The sequence below is a fragment of the Pezoporus wallicus genome, unplaced genomic scaffold, assembly GCF_028554395.1.
Source record: "Pezoporus wallicus isolate ANWC-B61680 ecotype Strahan unplaced genomic scaffold, APGP_CSIRO_Pwel_v1 contig_7178, whole genome shotgun sequence".
NCBI classification, from domain to species: domain Eukaryota; kingdom Metazoa; phylum Chordata; class Aves; order Psittaciformes; family Psittacidae; genus Pezoporus; species Pezoporus wallicus.
The window spans coordinates 2040100-2064312 of NW_026636884.1; the positions used below are offsets into that span (position 1 = coordinate 2040100).

Sequence of the window (24213 nt, forward strand, 5' to 3'; positions counted from 1 at the left end):
GAAGCCATCTAAGCAACCATTTTACAAGTCATTTAGAAGATACATTTGGCATTGTTGAACTGCTCCATGCTGCCCTTGGCTGTAAAAGCATTGTGATAAAATATGTATGCTCTGTTAGATCTCTATATTTGAATCCTGCAGAGTGTGTGTGCATGGGGGCGTGTGTTTGCCTTTTTCCCCCCGCTTTGTGTTTGGAAATAAGGAGAGAGGCATGAAAATAATAACACCTAACCAGCCTACGGAAACCACTGGCTTCTGAAAGCAGTGATGAGTAGCCAGCTCTGTGGCGCTATTTCATATTTCCTGTGTTTGCAGTTAGAAGTTTACATTGAGAGTAGGTTGCTGCCTGCAAGAAATTTTCTGGGTCAACAATAGTCCATTGTGTCAAAGTTTATAAAAGCCCTGTTAAATATCAGAGCAGTAGTTGTTGGGCTCTAGTATGGATTGGGCAAATGTTTAAACAGTGTTTTCACTTGGTCTAAAGTTTAAGACTCAATCTGCTGTGGCCCACAGAAGCCATTAGATTTAGCATGTCATTTAAATAGGTATTTGAAGCAGGCTGAATGCTTTCCAGAGACACGGATGTAAAATTCCTCTTTTTTTTTTTTTTTTTTCTTATGGTATCCGTTCATATTTTGACCAGCTCTTGTATTTTTCAAAAGAGAGAACAATTTGTTGCCTAAATAATCTGGATTATTGTAATTAAACTGCTCATTGGGAGCAAAAAAATAAAACTGAGCTTAAAAAAAACGCCAAAAACAAAACCAAAAAAAGAATTACAACCTAAAATGAAATGGATATATATGTCTGTTGTAATCAACTGAATTTAACACTTTGGTTTTACCTATGAAGTGTTAACCTCTCTCTAACTTTTCCCACATACCAGTTTACATTAGGATTACTTGTTAGAAATTTACAGGATATTTCTGTGGTAAATTAATGAAAAGGGAAATATTTACCTTGGAGCATGCATGAAAAGCACTTTCAAAATGGGCCCTTTTCTCCCTATAAACATAGGTTATACAGCTATTCTGATTAATTAAATACTTGGTTTAATAAAAGTGATGAATAAATAAAGTGTGTTTCTGTGTCATAAACACTGGGTATCTGGCCTTGAGATGAGGGCAGAGGAGTAGTTTTGTCACCAGTCACATCTTAATGCTCATCGTGTTCACCATGGTCAAGGCACTAGGAAAGGAATGACAGCCTGAATACAGAAGAGATTCAGGAGAAAAATGTGTGACCATCCATGTGTGCCCTGCTGAGAAAGAAAAGCTTCTCAAAAATAAAGGGAGGGTTGACTTAATCTAAAGTTTAGCAATATGATTTCAGCATCTTTTTTTTCACTCAGCCTTTTATTATTTTTTGCAAGTATGTACAATTAGCACTTTACCTTTGCATGAGGTAATATAACAGCATTTGAATTGGTAAATGCTTTGGTGTAGCATGGGTGAAAGAGAACATAAGAGGTGTTAAAAACAAGCCAAGAATTCTTCATTTGAAGACATAGCTAGAGCTTGCACAAGTTGGAGGAGGTTTAAGTACCAACAGCTAATATTAATGTTTCTTTGCAATAGAGTATTTGAGAATTGCTCCATGTTGGATACCTCAGTTAAGAATGAAAATACCTCATTTGTGTTTTAAGCTATTCCACTTTTAAACTGATTAAAAGGATGTATGGGGAGTTAATTGAATTTTATTCCAGAATGTTAAGTTTCCACCTGTGATGCTGTGGTTGAGTAGTTGAATACATGCTCTGTATTCAAGCTGTACCTTCATCTTTCGGCTATAGTCAAGCCCTTCATTTAGAGAAGCACTGTATAAAATATGCTGCAGATTATGTCTTAGGTAGGCATTTAATAATAGTTGTGGATCAGCTGGTGTCTCAATGTGTCTTTACTGGCTTTTTTTACCCAATAATTCTGTGTAAGTGAAATTTTGTAGGGTAGCTTGTATCTAAAAAAAGGGTCTCCCACCTTCTGCAAATCCTACATGACAATTTTCAACCAAAAATAATACGTACTTATATATATAATGTAGAGGGAGAGTTTGAGCATGCATATATATGTGTGTGTGTGTATATATATATCTATGAAGAAATAAAAAACCACACAAACACACATACCCTGGAAACCTCCATTTCTCCATAGGAAAAGCTCTCTAACAGAATTACCTTTTTACCTTTTTTAGCTATTAAATAAAAATACACTGACCTTTTTCAGGGTAGAAAGACTAGGAATTCTTTTGCTAGTCTTATGAAGAAATGGGAACATGCAGCATGAAAATTACAAATGCCCTAAGACATTTTGGTGGCATGTTATAATTGAAATGTTTCCCTTCCCAGACAAAATACTCCTGTTTGCAATTAAAAGGAAGAAAAAAAAAAAGGAGAGAAGAAAAAAAAAAAGAATTTTCAAGGAGTTAGTTTATTTTTTTTCCAGGTTATTTACATTTTCTCTAGAAAGCAGACACCTTTTGAAGAATTCTGTTTAATGAGAGGCTTCCTATTTTTCGTGGAGTATGAAATATGCTTGAGGGAGAAAGTCCTGTTCATTACCTAAACAAATCTGAATGCAGAGCTGAATACCAGCAGAGTCTCAGCAAATCCTGAAGAAGGTACCATCCCTTAGGGATAGATTAATGCAGCGTGCATAGGTATGACAGTGACTTGAGCATGCAGAACTTACTTTAACATAGATTTGGTGAGGCTTTCCTTTGTTTTTCTAACAGATGAGCTAATGCCATCACCTAGCAATTATCAAGGAGTGTGGTGTTATGTAATGAAAGTATAAATAGCATAACAACTAAAACTAGTAAATCTAACAGACTAGGGAGCAGACAATCAGGAATACTATTTGGAACATTTTGATTAGCATCTGAATGCTGTCATTTAAGAAGACGTTTAGATATGCTGTTACAGTAAAGCTGCAGGCCAGGAGAGTTGCAGTCCTTGATCTGGAGTGACATTTGTGCTGTGCCCCTGGATAAGTCACTTGGCCTCTGTATACCTCTTTAAAGGAAGATAGAAAACTCGAAAAAGGCAAAGCTTGCGTACTTGAAATTTCTGAGGCAGGCTGGTTTTATCTTATGTTTGAATTAAGGCTACCTGTGAACTTTGTTTCCCAATAACTGACCGACAGGTAGCCTGTGACCTGCAATATGAACTATCAGATTATTTCACCGCTGGTGTAAAGTCTCTTCAGGTTGTTTTTGTAAATGTTTGGCAGCATTTAGAGAGATAACGTGAAGAAATGCAAGAGGTCACACTTACCTGGAGAAGAGGGGCTGTGTGGAAGGAAAGACTCCAGAGGCGTGGGAGGAATCCAGAGCTTTCACCTCCTTCAGTATCTGGCACGTTTCTCTCAACGTGCTGGTTACGTTAGGGTGGCATTTCCATTTCCTGGGGGAAGAAGGGAAGGAGGAGACTCGCTGCATCATGAAATACGACTTGTTTATGAAGAGCACTGTCTTTTAGTGTTGCCAGTGGAAAATACTCCCTAAAGATACCTTTGGAGAATCATGGTTTAAGGAGACCCAACAACAGAAATGCCCTGCCTTTTAAGAAGGTGGTAGATGGTTGAAGCTGGGTTTGCAAGATGCATCAGTCTGCAGTCATAGCCTTATAGAATGGTTAGAGTTGGAAGGGACCCTAAAGATCATTTACTTCAAGCCTCCAGGCATGGGTCAGCCACAGCTTCTCTGGGCAACCTGTGCCAGTGTCTCACCACTCTCAGGAAAGATTTTTTTCCTCATGTCTAATCTAAGTCTCCCCTCTGTCAGCTTGAAACCATTCCCCTTTTTCCTATCCCTACATGCCCTTGTAAAAAGTCCCTCCCTAGATTTTTTTGTAGGCCTCCTTTAGGTATTGGAAGACTATTATAAGGTCTCCCCTGAGTCTCTCTTCTCCAGGCTGAACAAACTCAACTCTCTCAGTCTGTCTTCAAAGGAGCTGTGAATAATGGTCTCAAAACACATTCATTACTGCTTTTGTTCAGTTGAGGAGTTGAAAGCCTGACTTCTTAATTATCATCATTAAAGACCTTTGGTGAGAATAAAATAATGTACAGTTAATGTCTGGCAGTACACTTACATGTCAATAACAAGTTGGATTCAATACTTTGGGATGGTTTCTGAATCTCTGATGCTGCTTTTTTGGCACCTACAGTCATACAGAAGGGTCTTCTGCGCTTGCAGAATGTAAAAAGGCTTCAAAACTACTTTGGAAGTAAGCTTTTAAATTACAGAAATATTATACCACTGCAATGGTAAGCAGGAATGCAGGCAGGAAAGTGCTGCGCTACTTCATAAAGTGGTCTTTGCGGTTTTATTAGAGGTATTCCTTAGCTGTAAAGGCTTTAAACAGACAAGCAAACAGAAAGAAAATTTATAGCTATCAGATCGCTGCCAGAGTGGTTTGTTTATTTGTTGTTTATTTTCAGTTTTAATCATCTGCTACCAATAAATTCCACTGTCCTTGTGGTAACTTCTTACATTAACATTGATGTATTATGGGTGTCTTAAACAGACAATAAAAGTATTGCGCTTACTAATTAAAGCAATTCATGTATTCAGCGAGGCGCTGCCAGAAAGAGTTGTGGTTGCCTAATTGTAAGGTGCCTTAAGCAATATACCTGTTACAAATTCTTAGTTGAACTTTGCAGTATGGACAGTGTGATGTGAAATATTCACAGGTGTTTTATTTGTTTTGTTTTGTTTTTACTGCAGCTCTTCATTGAGAAGTGTATCAACTGGATCTTCAAGACCTTCCAAAGTGTGTTTGGTATGCGGAGATGAAGCATCTGGATGTCATTATGGGGTGGTTACATGTGGCAGCTGTAAAGTTTTTTTCAAGAGAGCAGTAGAAGGTAAGAAAACATGGAACTAAAAACATCAAAAAAGAAAAGGCAAAATATGTGCAAGTTTGGTGGTTTTTAATAGAAATACATACAAGGAAAAGGTTTCCCCCTTGTGAAACCATTTTCTTTTACCATCAGCAATAGCTGACTTCAGTGCCTTCATTCCCTAGCTTCTTATTTGAGTTTTTAGTTGCTTAATGTAGCACATGGAGTGGAGCTGGAAAACCTTATTTTCACTGAGTGATTTACTCCATGTGCTTCCATGCCATATATGGATCTACATTTATCATGCTGCTCCCTTTTGATGTCCTTTTTGACATAACATGGTGGATATCCAGCTTTATAGGAGTTGATGAAAAATTGCCAAGGATACCCTTTAGGAGTTGACAAAGTAGCAAGACTATGTTTCTAAGCCTCACAAACCAAAATTATTAGGAAAGTATTACTCTCTAATCAGGCATAGAAATGTTGTTATTAAAAATTATCAGTAATTACTGAAAGATTACAAGGTAATTAAAAAAAAAAAAAAGATGGAGCAACCCTGTCACCCCTAAAAATTGAAGATAGAAATTCTAAATGAACTTAAAATACTTTCTTTGCTTTTTTTTTTAGAATTACTGTATTAACATGTATGTTCCTACCAGTTGGATGTGAGCACTGTCTAGACTTTTGCTTGGTATGCACATGGCTGTGAACTCTTGATGCTCCCAGTAGCATTGTTGTTATGCAAACACCGAAAATTTGGCTTGTACTTTCCTGTTTGTATATATACACGCATACATATTTATACACACACACACATTTGTGTGTGTGTATACGTATATATGCGTAACAGTAAATTGGAGTATTAGCCACAAAGGAAATAACAAAACCATAATACACATTTTGGTTCCAAACAGCCTGAAACTGTCCGTGTGACTGAAAACTTGCGTAGGTAGTTTTGTAACAAAAATCTTACATACAGCTGTCGTAATTTTTTTTAGCCAGGTACATGACCAATAAAACAGCCCATCCTGAGGTTCCCTAGTTCAAATAAAATATTTGTCGTAATGTACTCTGTATCATATGTTCATGAGGATTTTGTCTTGAAAACTATTGGTAGTTCAGTGCATGGTATAAGTAAAAAATAAATCGAAGTGAAGGAACTTTCTACAAAAGTTGAAGAACTACTTTTAATGTAGATCCTAGGCATACCTGTCTCTGCTCTAAGCTAAAGCTGTCTTCCTTACTGAAGTGCTTGCATTCTTGTCTTTGTTGCAAAGAAAATAGTAAAACTCCCTCTGTGAACACAGAAACAACTTTCCGGAGAATTTATAAATACAGTAGCTAATTTGAGTAAAAATGAATTGTTTCCTCTTTAAGAGATTGTAGTAAAAGAATAAAAGGTAATACTCAAGTTTCATTCACAGTTTCCCTGAAATCATGTGTATAGACTTTTAAAGGGTTTAATTATGTTTTTCCAGTAACATTTTACGCCCTTTAGATGTGTGTGCATGTGCACACGCACACACATTTCTTACTAGTTCCACTAAACAGTGTTCAATGCAAAAGTGTCAGGAGAAATTACGTTCTTTCAGAAATGGCCTCATGTTCCAATTGTAAAATATATATTCTAAAATACGGTAGGTACTGCTGGTGCCATTTGCACAGAACCACAGAATGGCTGAGTTTGGGAGGAACTTCTGGAGGATAACCTGTTCCAACCCAACTACTCAAGCAGGGCCACTTAGAACTGGTTGCCCAGGACCGTGTCCAGATGGCTTTTGAGTATCTCAAAGGATGGAGACTCCACAACTTCTCTGGGCAACCTCTGGCAGTTATTGGTCATCCTCACAGTAAAAAAAGTGCTTCCTGGTGTTCAGACAGACACCCCTGTGTTTCAGTTTGTGCCCCCTTTGCACAGAGTAGCTCTTCCTTGGAGGGGAAGAGGCTTTTGGTCATGAATTTCTACCTATTAAATGAAAGATTTGATCAGTTTAATTTTAAAAGTTCCATACTGATAGTCTGTCAGAAGATATGGTGGGTTGGAAATCATGGGCAAGAGCAACTGGTGTTAAGGTCGAAGGCCAACAACAGGTGCTCCAGTTGAGCATGTCCCTGCTTATTTCAGGGTGATTGGACTTGACCTTTAAGATGCTTTCCAACCCAAATTATTCTGTGATTCTATGAAGCGGGGAGACAAATTGTGTCAAAAAGTATTGGAACATAGAGAAAGGGAATTTGGAGCAAGGGACCACTGCACACCACCCAGCTTTTTGGTTCTCTGCTAGAATTGCTGATGTTGTCAGCCTGCCTTGAACAGCTTTAGAGTTCCAATTCCTTTGCGCTTCTGTGAATACTATAAAACAGAGAGATTATAACAGCAGAGAACAACTGTGTTGAAATTTAAAAACGAGAAACTACACAACAACAAAGAGACTAAAGCTTGCATTTCCAATTATAAATCTGGTAATTATATTCCCAGTGAATCTTATTTTGGAGACTTGCAGAAAATGTCTAATGAATTTATGAGAAGGAGAGCTGTAGACCATAAAAATATTAAAATGGGTTTATTGGTGAAATTTCAAAGGTAATTTCAGCTGGAATTCATTACAGGGATGTAAATTACCGAAGTGAAAAATTTTGGTGTCGAGTAAGCATGAATATTTTGCTGACTGACTTGATAAACAGGAGTCTGATATGAAGAAATGTGGTTGTGTCATTAATATAAATTTGATCTGCCTTGCGAACACCATAATCCAATAACCATGAAAGTGTTGATAAATGGTGTTACTGCAAAGGTTAAAGACATATGTATTTATGCTACTTTTTTTTTTACCTAGGATAACTATATTGTATGAATTTTAAAATATGGATATGGCCAATTATGAAGTTGTTTAGTCTATGATCATTAGTAGAGTCATACAGAGTCAGAAAATACACTGTACTGTGAGGGAACCTAAAGCACCTGGCCAGTCTTGTCTTCTCTTTTTCCACTGAACCCGTTTTCTTTAAGTAGAGTAACATGCTTAAAGTCAGAAATCACAGCGGCTCCTGTGTATGCTTTGCATTTTTAGTCTTCCTTTGTTCAAGTTCCAGGCAAGTATGAGGTAATAGGTCCTAAATCAAAATTTATATCGCTTCTTAAGTTGCTAATCTTTCATTCTTCCTTTGGCTTGAAGGTAAAGAAAAAAGGCATTTTATCATCTCCATATAGTGCTAAAGACGACAACAAAAATCACCATCTTCTAGTTACTTTGCATATTTGCTGGGAGATTTTTGGCTACTTAAAATGGAAGAATTAACAAATTATATTGTTATATAGTTATATAGTCATAGGGAAGCTTGTCTTTTTCTTAAATACAAATATGTGATGGTCAGTAAATTTCAGATTTTGCTGTTGATATCTGTTCCAGGTTTACCTGGAATTGAGTTCTACTAGTTTATATCAGAAACATAGATGTCTCATCACCTCTGAAGTAGAAGCACAGTCACAGCAACAGAAGTTCCTAAGGTTGCATTCCTTTTTCACCTGAACTTGTTATTTGCCTATTTAAAGTCAGGGTAATTTTGGCTGAAGGAAATCTTTCAAAGCCTGAGCTGATGGCTGTCTTACTTAAGCGGCTTTCTGGATATTGCAAATGTGCTGTGCACCTCAACAAGCAGCCTAGGAACAAAGAAATCCTACCTCTGCTATGTGTTTTAACAGCAGGTCATCCAAGGTTTTGCTTCAGTAGTGGAAGGGATGAAATATCTTGTGTAGCAATCTGTAGGGACTCAGCACAGCTGTGGGAACTGAGCTTACCTCAAAGATAAGGTCGTGGAAGGGAAGTGCTGTTCTTCATCTCCCTTTGTGCCAGGCTGCTCTGAAAACACAGAAACAAACCAACCCAGGCTGCAAGATCAAGGGTCCAATCCACCAGTCACCTGGAGTGACTCCCATTCTGCCTTGCCAGACACTGAGGATGATGGTTTTGCTGTAACAAAAGGGATGCAACAGCCTTCCAGAGACTGATCACTACATGAAGGATTGCAAGCTATTGGCAGCCTGAAAATTCTGTGGTAGATAAATTCAGTTCTTTGGCAAGCAGAGGCACCGTGCAACTCTTCAGTAATGGGCCAGATATGTAATATTCCAAGGGAGAAGTAATAATGCTATTCATAACATGTTGTTTCAGAAGCAGGTAGTCTGTCTTTGTTTTTCCTGTGCCCTGTAAGTGAAAGAGCTTCCCGAGGCTCTGCACCCCCCAGTACAAAATGGAGAAACTAAAGCCTCTGTGTATGCCTTGTAAATATTTTCATTTGAATTAGGGAGGAGAAATAATCAAGGTATGAGAATATAAATGCTGATGTACATAGCTTTAGCATAATTAGCTTAATCGGCATACCTTAAATTTTTATGAAATACTACCGGTGAACAGGAAAGTTTACCTTGTTGATCACTTAAAGAAGGAGCTGTTTTGGTTTTTTGTGCTTTAGAAGCTGAATTTGATACATTATAGAAAGGCATTTTCCACACCATTTTGTAGTGTGTGCACCCGTGAATTTTGTAGGCCTGTATTACTAGAATTAATTATACATACAGTTCTTCACTCTCCATTCTTCTGTTCATTCACTGTAATGGAATCAGTGTTTTTCCACCACAGGCTGCAATTTTCCTGTTACCCACTTTCATAAGGTCAGTGGCCTCTCTAAATTCGACATCACTCAGTATAGATGTCCATATGTTTTCATAGAAATTTCTATGTAGGATTTGAAGTTGACTCTGTTCCTGACCTGTTGCAAGAATCTGTTTTACAACCTATCAAACAGAAATATTAGGTGAAGAGCAAGCAGATGGGTGATCTGCTGAGGGCAAGTGAGCTGGTCAAATTCATGTAGCAGCTGCTACTCTTACTTGATATGCTATGGTTAATAGGTGTAAAATAAAATTTAAATAATTAAGTCATTGTAGGTTTGTAGCTGCCACCAGCCTTCCTTGCCTTCAGAGATACAAAAAAGACTTTTCCTGGTTTTTGCTCTGGCAGGCAGTATTGCTCAGGGAAATGAAGTCTTTATTCCTGCTCCTAGTTGGCTTTAGTTACTAGGAACTTGAAGTTCAGGAAGCTGATAGGAGAAAGGAACCAGAAAATTTTGCACCCCAAAAAGGGGGAAAAAAAACAAGCAGCAACAAATGACACAAAAGAAAAGATCAATAAAGGGTGGAGCATATATTACAACTGAATGTTTTAAAGCTGGAGAGAGATAGAATGGGAGGAGAAGCTTTTCTTGTGGCTCTTGAAATATGTGGTGTGCATGAAAAAATCTGACAAGAATAAATGTTTGATGCCTGTTAAATGTGGATTGCAATGCTAATAGAGCAAGTATATCATGGTAGAGTTTCAGAAAGAAAGGGGTAGGTTCGGGAACCATCTACGTGATATAGTATCCTGGTTTTAAAACAAGTAAAGAATGGGTGAGTTCAGCAGCTGCAGTGCTACATAGAACTGTATGTTGGTAAATGGCTGGGAATATGGTTTGAAAAAATATTTTATGTGAAGAATGCTAAAAATCTGCATTCATTCTTTTCCAAAAACATTAATAATTTCTTCCCTTCCCCAAGACTTTCCAACATTTGCAATCTTTTGATTGAAACTGTTATTTACTGTGTAAGCCTGTGTTGCTGTAGAGTGGGAGAGAGGAGTACAAGGATGAGGATTTAAACACAGGCTGCTGTCTAGCCTTGAAAAACACTTTCATGGTGCTAGGAGGTCTGAGTGCCACTGTTCTTTTCGTGTTCTCTTTTGTCTGTGTCTTGTTCTTTGTTTTATGAGTACTAATTTCTAGACTGCTTCATCTATAAAATGATACATTCAGTAGGTGACAGCCAGCCTGCACAAGCACAATATGCATTAAACAGAGCGCATATGCAGTGGTAAGATTGGTTTATCTTAGGTAACAGCCTTCCATCGCCACAAATTTAGGCATCACACAGGCTTTCACATGCTTTTCTACATCCTTAGAGGGGAAATTTTGGCATTCTTATGATGTGGTAGGCACTCAGTTGCAGTAACTGTATTTTACTTGCAGTTAGGTGTGTCTTAACACATCACGGGGATAACATTGTGATAGATCAGTCTTCCTAGAGGTGGGATAGCCCTGTGAATGCATGCTGATGTAAGGTAGCCACAAGTATTTTGGCTAACAAAAGTTCTAATGCCACAGTCATTAGTTTAGTGTTTTCTTATATACTTCAACTGAGTTTTCTTTAAAAAGGAGTAGATTTTTTCTGTATGCTGCACAGGGGAAGGTCAGAAATTCATCTTTTAGGTAATAGTTCCAAAGTGGCTGAGCCACTTGTGTAAAGTAGTTATATGAAATCCCTCTTTTCAGGTGCACCAAGTATTTCAAGCAAAGAGGAAAGTGTTCACACCATCACGGTAGAAATTATGCTGAAAATGCTTATGTGGAATATTATATACTTCTGGTTACCAGCATGTTAAAGACATTTTGATTTGGAGTCGAGTAAACACATTAGGAGGACTTCTGAAATGATCTGGGGAATAAAAAATGTATCTTATGTCAGGTGACTAAATGCTTTTAGCTTTTTTTAGCTTACCCAAAATGAGTCTGAGTTGGGACATGATTGCTGTCTATAAATATTTCACAGTTGAGGAATAGACAACTGAGAGGGAGGAGAATTTATTTTGAACTAAGAACTGTACTGAAATAAGAGCAAATGGGTAAAAATCACATTAGTTAGTTTGATATATTGAGAAGACTGTAAACCGCCAAAATGAGGGACTTACAGGGGCACTTTATTGAAAAGAGTCAGGAGGATTCCAGTACCTGCTTTGAAACAGAGTGTAAGAGAACTAACTGATGTATAATACGATTTGGTTATCTGTGATAAGTAAAAGGGAAGCCAGAGAGGTCTCTTTTGGTTAATACTGTGTTCTGGTAAAGCTGGAGAGTGCATCTGCCTGCAAAAATGAAGGAAGCAGGAGCAGTAAAAGAGAGGTTGAGCTAACTAGTATATTTTTAGGGTATTCCAGTTCTAATGACGGTGGATAGCCAGATCTTCCCAGGGATACAGGACTCCAATTTTTAAAAATTGATGTGAAGTGCTCAGATCATGCATAAGGCACAGTTGGTTTGTATTCATACTGGCAGGTGAATGTCTGTCTCCTGCAATGACTTTTCTCATTTTGAGTTCAGAATAAAGCTCAGGAGAGTGGCGTCCTTTTGAAATAACTCCATCCCATCCAGGTAACCCTCAGCAGGTTCCCCCAGACCCCATCAGGTGACTTCATGCTTGGTCACATTTGCTGGTAATCCCCTTAAGTGAGAGCCTGGTTACTGAGAAATCCCTGGTCATTGAAGTATAATTGGTTTGTCTTCTTGGATGCTGTGCTGCTGGGTTTTTTTTTGTCATGCTTAGTATAATACAACTGTAAATGGATAACTAAAGGATGAACGAACATTCAGATGGGAGTTTGCAATTGGACATAAATACGTGTACAAGATCTTCTAAATCAAACACCATAAAGCATCCTTTGTGAGATGCTTTAGATCCTTACAGCTATGGTACTGCTTCTTAAGAGATTCCACTTCATAAAATGCTGTTACCTATCTGCTTTGGCAGCATATCGGAGCAATGTTCTAATTTTCACTTCTAGTAGCAAATGGCACTTCCCTTCTACAACCCTCAAGGTTCAGAAAACTTTAGAGCCTGAAAAGGCTCTTCTAGTCTCAGATTAAGTAGTTAAGAGCTGAAAGGGGATAATCCTGCAAGGTGCCTTCAATGAAACAATGTTAGAGATAAGGAACTTTGCAGTTTTGTGGCTGAAAGAAATTCTAAATAGATGAAACCTCAAAGTAAATACATAAATACAGAAATGAAACATCTTTTTGTACCTCCTAATCCCATTTCAAATAAGAGAGTGGGAAAACAGTCCCCAGACAAAAAAAAAAAAAAGAAAAAATTAGATAAAATGTACATACAGATCTGTCTGTTATAGACAGAGGGAACAAGGCATCTGCTAGCATCTCGGATATAAATAGAGTGGGAAAAGGTAATGGCAGATCTCCCATTGCCTTAAAAGAAGCCAGGATTCAGCCTTTTTTTGCAGCACAGTTTTAGGTTGTTGAAGGTTGGTTGGGAGAGCCTTTGTTAAGTTTCGTCTAGGCTTAGACTGAGGCAGTTTCATTAGGTTTTATAGAAACAGTAATGACCTGTGGTCAGCTTTGAAGCCCACAGCTCTATTGTTTAAGAAGAGGAAATCCTATAAGGCAGAATTATTACCTGTTTTCAACCTATAGAATTGTTGGTGCATCTCTAATGGTTGAGTTGCCAAATCCAGATCCCTAAATAGGGAATTTGGGTAAGTCCATTCCCAGCTCTTTCAAGAGATGGTTATGTGGGGCTTTTGTATGCACCTTGTCCACACTAAGAGCAAGCAGAAACAAGTAGGGGTCAGGTGAAAGGCTGCCAGGGAACTGCTGACACCATATTGGGGAGCTTTATATCTACTTCAGAACTGATGCAGTAACTGCGGAGTGGAGTGGCCAGTACATGAGCTTTCTCAGTAGGGTGTATGTCACCTGCAGTTGTGTGATGTAGGCATAGCTGAAGCCTAAAGTCGGTGTTAAGACTCTGCGCACAGCAGATGAGAGCGTGTTTTTGGGATTCACGTGTGCATGTGCAGCAAGGTTTACTGGCGTCCTGTTCACGGGCAGCGTGCGAGACCCTTTCTTCTCCCGTTTCAGAGTTCAGAGTGGCAGGGCCACCTGAGGCTACTGTGTCCTTTCCCACCCATTTCTGCTCCTCTGTATGGGTTCTTTTATTAGGTGTAGTGATGGGCTCCAAGGGAGTTGAGCTTCTTGGAATATTTTTAGCTTGCTATTTTAAAAATTTGTTGGGGAGGGTAAAAAAAATCAAGTGTGCAAAATCACAACTAAATATGAAAATAATGAATACCAGTGTCCTGCGTGGTCTTTGTTCCTCTGCACCACATGTAATGATTTCTAATTGAGCCTTAATTACACAATCACATACAACTTCTTCCATTAGACCTCTGCCTTGTTCATTGAACAGATTGGATAACGTTCAATTAATGAACAGCTATTCAATATCTTGTATTCTTCTCATTGCTCAGTGTATGGTCCTGTGCCTTCAACTGCTGATTGCTATTCATCCCTTGCTCAGAATACATAATTACTCATTTCTGACAGAGCTTTTCTGTGGTGCTCATCACTATAATATCTAAGTGCTTCACAAACATTGTTTAATTTACCCTTGAAATACAAGATAAGATGAGTGGTTATTACCCTTGTTTTACAGTCGAGGAGCTAAGACACAGATGAGTCTCAGACATACCCACTGATTTAGTGCTTATGATTTATGATATTTAGGACCTCAGGGGGCAAAAATACTTGGCCTTTTCTGATGCTTAGTATGTCCAAAGTGCAATTCCCATTGATTTTACTTGCAGCTATTATCGCTTAAATCATTGCAAATCAGACTCTTGATCTCAAGTTGAATATTCACGAAAAAAGGATAATTAGTGATTTTTCTTGCTTATTATTATAAAGTAAGTCCATGGAAAAGGAGGTGCAGTCCTGTTCTCCAGGATGCAGTTCAGCTGCTTCAGGCACTGGCTTTCTCTCCCTCTCTTTCTTCTTTAAATCTCTGTAATCCTTTATGTACTCCTTCTTTTTTTCTTCTTTTTCAGTAGCTCGTGAATGTGGACTTCAAGGATAAGAGTCCGTATTCATCCTATATTGCAATCCACACTGTCCCCAGGATAAGCCAGAGGTCTGGCAAGGTGGGACTGAGGGTGTAGAAGTAAGACAGTCTAGTTAGAGACTTCGGTTAACCTGTTGTAAAGACTAGAATTCAGGGTTTGAGATGCTGGGAAGTCTGAGACTTGATAACCTGTTTAGGGACAGTAACAAGAGCAAGATTCTTAGGTGGTGGTCATGCACAGGAAACACTGATGATGGTGGCACTTCCTAAATACCAACAAGGCGCCTCAAGGTCGTAGAAGCTGTGCCTAAACCTTTTGACTGAAGTATATTTAGGAAGGCAGTAATCTAGCTTCTCTAGTACAAACTGATTACTTGTGTTATAGGAAGTTTATGTTATGGATCCTCAAATCCATCCTTTCTTACCTTTGTTAACACAGTATATCCCAACATGTTTAATATCTCAGTCAACCTTTACACTGTATAATTCTTCTGCACAGGTTATTGAAGTGCATCATTATGATGTGGTTAATTTGACATCTTTTCTGAATATGCTGCAGATATTTTGCAGTTGTTTGTTTTTTTTTTTTCATTTTTAGAAGCTACACTTTTCTTCCTGTTGTTTTGTTTCAAGTTTCCTCGTGTAAAACTTCATCTGATACTGGTTATAGCATTTCTTTGGTATGAAAGGTATGCCTTAATCACTTTGTGACTTTACATCTATCAAAGGCTGTGCTAATGTGCATAAGTTTATGAAAAGCACACTATTTTGTGTGGATTAACTTTGTCCAAGTGAGAGGGTAGTCACAGAATTGGTAAGGTTGGGAAAGACCTCTGGAGATTATCTAGTCCAGCTCTCCTGCTCAGAGCAGCTTGCTCAGCTTTGTATCCAGGTGGGTCCATCTGCATATTTTCTTCAGTGGTACACCAGTACTATGACTAGTAATAACAGCAAAAATCTGTAATGGAATTACTGGTTAAGGCAGTAGGTTTTTATGTTTCTTTAAACTACTCCATGCCTCTTACCTGAAAAAGAATATCTGAAGAAATTCAAAAGGACTAAATAAATGCCTCAGAAAATAAATGTGAAAGGTTATATTTTAGGAATTTATTCTAGAGATTTAGAACGTAGGCTGACTTTCAAGTCACAGGGTGAGAAAAATACCAAAATGGAAATACCCTCTGCAATGGAAACACAGATGCATTATTTTAAAACACAATGTGATGTCCCTGAAACAGAAAACCAGTATTACATTGGTTTAGATGAAAATTGGGTTTTTTTGAAGTTTTTTGGTACCATTCTTGCAAGATGCCAAGAAAAAGTTTTGCCAGTTGTGTGCTACTGGCTATTCTGCTAAGCAGAGTATTTTGAATACTGTGTAATCTAGTGTTTCACACCTTTTCCAGAAAAGGTGTCATTACTATCAGTGTTCATGGAGTTGTATCAGATTTGTACATCTTGCCTCACTTGCCTTTAGTTCTTTTTGATTCTTGCTGAAAATTGTATACAGAGTAGTGGATTTTTTTCCACTCATTTCCTGTTCATGGCATATTTGCATTCATTTGGGCTACTACCAGGCATAAGAACTAGAGCGTAGTTCTCTCATTTTTACCTGCCTATTTATTTTACTTCATCTGGAAATTGGTTTATGTTTCACTCTACTACAGAAAAGGACTGGACTTGATGTTTCGTACTTCCTGTTGCAAAGCCCCCTCCCTCATTTCTTTGCATGTAACGAGTAACTAACGTGACTGGTGTAGTGGAAGCAGACATATGGCAAACATCAGAACAGAGATGCTTATTACAGAGCAGGCTGATGGATGATACTAACGAGATAATGTTACTTTCTTAGGGAGAGACTGTATGATACTGTGTGTGGGAACAGATCAGAACAACCGAGCTGCAACTTTCTAACAGGAGCAGTTTAAGCTGCAGTCGAAGGTTTCTCCAAAGCCTTTTCTTGACTAGGCTAGGAAAACGCTTTTAATTTAAAACTAAGGCCTATGGGGAAGAAGAGCAATAGCCTGTACTTTCAAAACCTGGGCATTTATGCAAGTTTTCTATAAACATTTTAGGAATCTAACTATATTATTCCATTTCTGAAAGGGCATTTTTTGTCTAGGGTATTTGGCTATAGATGAGTATTATTATATGTATTTTCAGAGACTTGTGCTCTAATTTTTTTTAAGAATAATTATATATTTGGAGCTAAGCATTCAATTATTTATTCATCCATTTTCACCACGTGGACTTAGCAAATGGACTTGTGTTAGCCTATACACGATATCATGCATGCAAATTCCACTCTTAACAATACTGCTTGAAATTATGTAAGTGATAGGTGCTAATTTTCTCTGATACAACAGAATGATAATGATGGACTATTGGGAAAAAATAATAAGTACTTCTTAGCTTGTGTGCACTGGCATACTAAACTATTCATAAAATTGAAAAAAGGAATGAAAAAACACTAACCTAGTTAAAAATGCTGTCTTTTACTTGCAGTCTTTTTAGTAATAACAGGAAGACAGTATTCCTACAGTGATGAAACCATATTCATAAAGGAAACTATCAGGTTGCACATTTGTTTGGGGGGAGGGTGGTTGTTAATGACCTCACATGCAAGATACATGCAGTCAGGCAGCTCAGTTCTGATACTCAAGCGGTTTATAGAGTCCTAAGAACTAAAAGTGATATTTCATATCCTCATACTTCTGCAGTGTCATCATGCAGGAAGTCTGTGATGAATGCAGGGAAGCAGGCGGTCTGTCAAGTGCAGTAGATATGTGTATGTTTTAATACAGCATTACATACAGCTTTATGAAGTTAAGGTGTTGGAAAACAGTGCAACCACTTGGATGCAGTGGTCACACCCCTTGTTTCATTTCTGTTTTGTGAAGGAATCCACTGTCATGGAAGAAATTTAGAAGGAATGCCTAACAGTTATTCCATCTTAATTATTCATTTAAAAGAAGGAAAAGGAAATATGACAAGGATGAGATCTTTTACTGACTGTTGAATAATAGAAGATCACTCGTGGAAAGCTTATGAAAAAGTGAAGGACATAAAAGCACAAGAAAAGCAGATATGCTTAAAGTGTTCTAAGACAGGGCAGGGTTGAACAGCAGAGGTTTCTTGAATGGAATTTGGGTACATTTGCTTGCTTGAGCATCCCTTTTTCCATAGAGTTAGTAAATGTTCCAGAAATAGAGAACTGAAGGACAGTATCATCTTTTTGACTTTCATTTCAGTCCTCTATTGCCATTCTCACACTATATTTTCTGTTATAATTCCACTAAGAGCAGGAGAAAGTCCTTGTTACTGTCACCATTCTCTGTGTCCTTGAAGCCTTCAATAGCAAGCTCACAATGCAAGACAATAAGTCACCAAGAAAAAAAAGAGAGAAATGCTACATGTGCTTCTATAAGTAAAGGTGCCCACTTAGGTTCAGCAGGCAAAGACAGATCTTAAGTATTGCCATATAGTGCAGGTGGGGGTAATCCAGAATCCGGTATGCATGTACATTATGTGGATCATGGAATCAATAATCAAAAGTCAGTATGCGTGTGAATTTCTTAGATGTCTCACTTGAAGTGAAGATTGTCAACTGAAGAATTTAGTGAAATCCTTAGAATTAAACTATTTCCGTCCAGATGTGGGACAAACTAAGATCTCAGCTGAAACAGAGGTTTAAAAAGAGAGGGAAGAAGGGCTTATGGCATCCAGGAAGGGTCACAGAGCAGGCCAAGATAAAAACGTTTCTCCTGTTCCAGACAGGGAGGTAACATCTTAAAGTTACCAAGACTAATAGTGCCAAGGCTAATAAAGGAAGATTAAAGTGGGAGGAGGATACTTGTTCATAAAAAAAAATGGCGGTGGTCAGGTCTGTCCTGTCTTTCTCACAGGATGAGCTGGCACGTGCTTAAGTTTTGTGAGGAAAAGTTCTTTACCGTGAGGGTGGTGAGATACTGGAACAGGTTGCCCAAAGAAGTGGTAAGTGCTCCATCCCTGGCAGTATTCAAGGCCCATGGCAGGGGGTTTGGAACTAGATGATCTTAAGGTCCTTTCCAACCCTAACTATTGTATGATTCTGTCTGTTTCTCCTGTGCTTTTACTGTGCACTTTGTATGCTTCCTCGTCTCCCTAGGTCTGATAGGAGAATGGTTTGCTACAGCAAACCCATTTGAGAACATGAGGAATACATGCAATAATCCAGGCACTGCCAAACTTCAGGCTAAAGGACACAGGGGGCCATGTGGCCAAGTCTGTAAAGGAGTAAGATAGTGAACCTGTCCACAGAGAAGTGCAGTCAAAAAAGATTCTGGGGACAGGGGTCAAACAGGGTCACCTGCAGCGGTGCAATAGCTGTTCTCTAGCCGTTTTTAGTAGACTGCTCATGAACTTGGTGATAGCTGAAGTCAGTCTGTTGCTTCCCTTTCTTTCTTTAAGATGTGGACTTCTCAGTTTGTATGTGCAGTGCATGTATTATGTTAACTTACTATTTGGCAAAATTTATTGTATGTTCTCATTTTCATTAATCAGCCTGTCAGGGTGGGTTTTTTCCTTTTACATTCCCCACCCCCCCCCCATGGTATATAAGCATAGTGTACCTTTTGTTTCCTGGGAACTCTTGACCCTTGGCAGAACCATGGCTTCTCAGTGCTTGATTAGCTTGGTTAATTTCATTTTGCACAACTATAACTGATGGCCATTTAAAACTACCAGAAGCCCGCTGTGAGTTCCTCCTCGTGCCTGACTGTATTTGTGAGCAACGCATTAATCAGCACTTTCTGTCACACTTTCATGCTTAATGATGAGGGTTAACTGACCACTTCCTAGTAATAATGAAAAACAGAGGGCAGCAGTCACTGACTGAGCAAAGAGAGGATCTCTTCTGACTTGTGCTTTTACTCCTTCATCCTCAGGCAGCAACAAATGTGTCCACTCCACCACTTAAACATGAACACTTATCTTAAGTTCATCTTAATTATAGATCAATCCATGTCACGTGTTTACCCAATCGAAACAAAACCACTGAGCCAGTTACCTTATTGAAGTCAATGCAATCGTATGTGCAGGAAAACATGGTTCAATTTAGCAAAGTCTCTTTCAGGAGTGTAGTTCCAGCCATCATGTAATGTATGGATGTGGCACTCGACCTCCCCAGCCCAAACCTTTTTCTGATGGTTCAGCAAACCGTGTCTCTTCCGTATTGTAGTTGCACTGGCACCCAGCTCCCACTGCTATATAGCAGCCTCTGCCTCACATGGAGACCAGTACCTCAACCAGGGGGGAGTCAGCCTTCTTGGAAAGCAGTTTCTCTCAAAAAAATCTAAAAACTCTGAAAAACGGAGTTGTGGGAGTGGCAGGTCAGGCTCAATGCATTTGTACACTTCTAAGGTTTTTTGTCTTACTTTAGCTTCAGTTTCCAATCTGTAGAGATGGTTGTGCCATCTTCTAGGGGAATTGTGCGTCTTCTAGGGGAATTGAGTCTTAGGTTTCCTGTATTCAGCCCTAACAGTATAGAGAGAAATATTCTGTTGACTTTCTGTCTGCAAGTAATTTTCTTCCCATCTGTTTCTGTTTATCCAGTTACCACACATCTGCATCCCCTGCCCCTTCTGCTTCTGGCCAGCACTCACCTCTGGACCTTTTGTTTCTTCCTTTAGTCATCGGCTTCTGAGCTGTCAGACTCTCCTGACCATTTCTCTTCTTCCCCAGCTTCTCCAGTATCCTGTCACTGACATCTGCCTTCCTTCCCCCAATGCTTTTTTGGGGGTGCTTTTCTCCTTCCAAGTCTACTATCTCTCCAGAACTCCTGTCCTCTCTCTTCATTAAGCTCCTGGTGGTTCCCTTTGCTCGCACAACCTATGCCTTGTTCCTCTTACTTCTAAGCTCTTCTTTTGCTGTGTCTGGAGAGGGGGTTGGGGATTTTTTTTTTTGCATGGAGTCACTGTGCCAAAGCACCTCCTGACACATGGAGGAGATGGCTGGAGCACAAGCTCAGTTCAGCCCTTTGCCCTGGTCCACACTCTTTGCAGAAGGGAACATTGGAGGTTGGCAGCCAACCTCTACCAAAACCTTTGCAAATCATATCACGTACAAACTGCAACTTTTCAGTATTTTATACCGTGATCCGTTATAATTTTAAGTGATAATGTATGAGATGGCAAAAGGCACATCTGTGGTATCAGAGCAGTGATGCTTCAAAGGGTCTGTCTCAAAGTGTGAAGGCTCTTGAGCTTCTCAAATACGTCTGTGAAAAATGTAACATGGGGGAAAACCAACATGTTTCTCCCTACCCTTATTCAAAAACTTACTTTGCACTAAGCTTAGTATTTCTAGCTGATACATTCTTACACTTGCAAAATAAAATTCAGCCTGAGGCAGACATCCAGCATGGAAAATTTCAGCCCTAACTGCTAATGTGTGGTAAAGTTATAAGCAATAGAAAATGAGGTCTTAAAATGAGAAGTGTCAGGCAACTTTAACTATATGTAGTCCTACAAGATCCACTGGTGATAGTCTGTTTTTTGACAGATTTCATCCAATTTGCAGATTCATTTTTACATATACTGTATGAAAAAAGGGACAAAAAGGACTCTCGGACTTACAGATACCACCTTGTGAGTAATGAAAGCAATGATCAACCATGCAGTCATTTTACCTTCTGCCAAACTTTAAAACTGTACTGCAGAAAGTCCATAAAAAAAATCGTAATATAGAATAAAGGCACTGATGCAGTGAAGTGGAGACCTGTTGACTTTGTGCCAGTTCTTCTCTCGGGCTCATAAATCTAAATGTAGGTTGCAGGTAAACGTTGAAGTGTAAAAATATTGCAGAAATCGTGACATAAAGCTTGCGTTACTTGCATAAACAAAAGCCTAGGCTAGCATACTGTTCAGATATGTACATCCAACAGAATTTTAGTCATAAATGCCGACTTCCCAGTAAATGCTGCAGAATTCTCTCTCTTGTTCCAGGTCTCCCCCTTGTGTAGGGTTGTGTTGATTTTCCCCCTCCCCCCCCCCCCCCCCCCCAATTTATGAGCTAAAACTCTGTCCAGGTTATTTCTCCATAATGGAACTATGAACTTTACTTTTTTGGAGCATCAAGAAGTGTTTTTAAGCGCAAGCTGGGTGAGGAGGTTTGGGGAGGTAGGTGGGAGCACAAGATTACCTTTAAGATAACATTTCTGGGAGGCCTCACCTACTGGGTGAGGGGCTGGGGAATCCTACATGCCCCAACATGACGGTTGGCCTGGAATGTTGTTTGGTGATTATATAGCAAGCTGCACTCCAGCAGGCTTGTTTGCAGGCTGCCTGCAGCTGGGCTTTGTTTTTCTTGTTGCTATTGTTTTTATGGTTGTTTTTTTTTGTTTTTTTTTGGTTTTTTTTAGGTGTTTTTGTTTGTTAGTTGTTGCTTTAAAGATTGCATGCCAAACCTGTTTGGCATGGTAATCACCTGTTCCCTAGACCAGATTATGACAGTATCTGCACAGCTTTTAACGTGTCTTTTAGTAGAGCCCTGCTGACAGCTCAACAGTTATATGAAATGCTGCCTTCCTGAAAATCACTTCCCAGCAATGTCGGTGCATGAGGAGCTAGGAGAATCCAGTTACTTTCCTGCTGGGATGGAATTTGTCATTTTTCAGAGCCATTCCTCCTGACTTACACAGTTCAGGGTAAAAAGTGTTTGTTTAGTCAGGTCTCTACCTGGGCAGGATAGCGTGGTTCTGTATGTTTGTGACAAAGACTTCAAAGACCTGTGTATGTGGATAACATGCTTTATGTTTAATAGTCCTGTTGTCTCATGGAAAATAAACTTTAGATGTGAATAACTCTTTCAAGTAGCAGCAATAACCTGAAATTTCAAGCAAAACAATCTCCATCTTTTATGGAGCTCAGTTACTCATAATTCATTCCTGGGAGGATTTCGCTGGTATGTAGCCTAATTTTTTTTTTCCCTTAATCTTATTCTCTACATCAGGTCAAACTATTTGTGTACTCTTTATTCTTAAAACTAGGCACGTGCTTAAGTACCCAGGGCAAAAGGGCTTAAGGCACGTGACTGGAGACTTGAACTAGGCTGTTATCATTTCCCGTCTCTAATTATCAGAGAAGTTACAGGCAGGTAAAGGGCTACTCTGAATTTTCTTGGTAAATCACTCCCTCTGGCTTCTAATCATTTCCGTTCCAGTTCTCTGGACTTCTTCCAGTTTGTTTATATCTTCCAGTAATGAAGCGCCTGAACTGCATACAATATTCCAGGTGTGGCTGCAAAAGAAATGCATAGAGAGCACTGCCATGCCAACCTGCTCTGCTGTGTAATGCTCCTACAGAAAGAGCCAGAGGTGTTATTGGCACTTAGTTCTCCTCTGCTGCATTGCTTCGTACATCCAGGTTATCTTCTTATTCCTAGGATTTTCTTTCGAGGTTGAAGCTTTCCAAATTCTGCTTTGTTATTTTGCTTTGTTGTTAACTCTTTTATTTTGGATTATCCCCTTGGTACATGCAGGAGCATTTTTCCAACTGCAGTTTTATTGCCTGTTTCCTGTCTTTGCTTCTAATTTCTCTACACCCTTTTGTATTATTTTTCTATCCACACGCTGACAACTCCTTTTATTCCTACTTCCAGTGAAAAGATCAAAATAAGCAGTAGTCCCTCTGATACTCCACCGGGTGTCTTCCCAATGTGATAAATTGTGCATTTGTCAGTGGCTTATCCTTAGTAAGAATTTGCTGTAGAAAGTCTTAGCAGCAGAATTGGTATAGGGTCTTTTCATCAAGTAAATTTTGCCAAATAATAACAATTAACTGGATTCTAGATTTCTTGCTTACTGTAAAACCATGTTTTTCAGATGAAGAACAGAAGGAGAGAGAAGTTAGCCGATGAGAAATGTAGTGAATAAAATGAACTCAGTGTTGTGCATCAGTGAATAATAAAATGCATTTCCTGCAGGAGTGCATCTCCAACAGTATTTCTGTATCTGTGTACTTCACCCTTTAAAATAAGTATTCCTGATCTGCTGGATGGCTCAGCATCTTCAGGGACCATTACTTTGGAAATAGGAGGGCTAAGGATGTTCCTAGAGGCAGGAGGAGTGTGCTGTGCCCAGGACAGAACTGCTGACCAGCAGTATTTTTTTTTTCAGCAAGGAAATAATGGATTTTTTTACACTTACAGCCTAATCTCCCCTTTTACTTGGTGTAGACATGTATACTTGGATAACATAGAGGTAAAATAGTGTCACTTCTATCCTGCAGTCTTCTATATGCGTTGTACCAGGTATAAATGGCTTTGTACTCTTGGACTACTTTCAGCTTTGCCTTGCCAAAAACACTACTGCAGAAGTGTGGACCTTCAAGAAGTCCAAGAAAGTCCATTGGGATGATGATGTGCATCTTGTGGAGGTCAGAGAAGCGTTATGGAGGTGTCCTCTGGTCATATGTTCTCCCCACCATGATCTACACTCCCCACTTTCCAGCTTTTCTGTTCTTCTGAAATTCCTGCCATCTGTGCTTCTACAGTATTTTGAGGTTTATTTTCTTAGCATTCTTTGCCTAAGCTGATAGGTAAGCTTAGAGGGGCTTTAATGGCAGAGCAAGTCAGGCTCCAGTTATCTCTTCATAGCATCTATCCCCATTGAAA

The 24213-nt window shown here is 39.0% G+C and overlaps 1 protein-coding gene across 2 annotated transcripts in view; it reads left to right on the top strand.

Moving 5' to 3' along the window:
* NR3C2 (nuclear receptor subfamily 3 group C member 2) overlaps positions 1-24213 on the top strand; it is a 202569-nt gene that overhangs the window by 111139 nt on the left and 67217 nt on the right. For both annotated transcript variants that reach the window (XM_057402046.1, XM_057402045.1), the window contains one exon: positions 4726-4865. In XM_057402046.1, coding sequence (XP_057258029.1) covers positions 4726-4865 — 140 coding nt within the window. The remainder of the gene's footprint in view (positions 1-4725; positions 4866-24213) is intronic.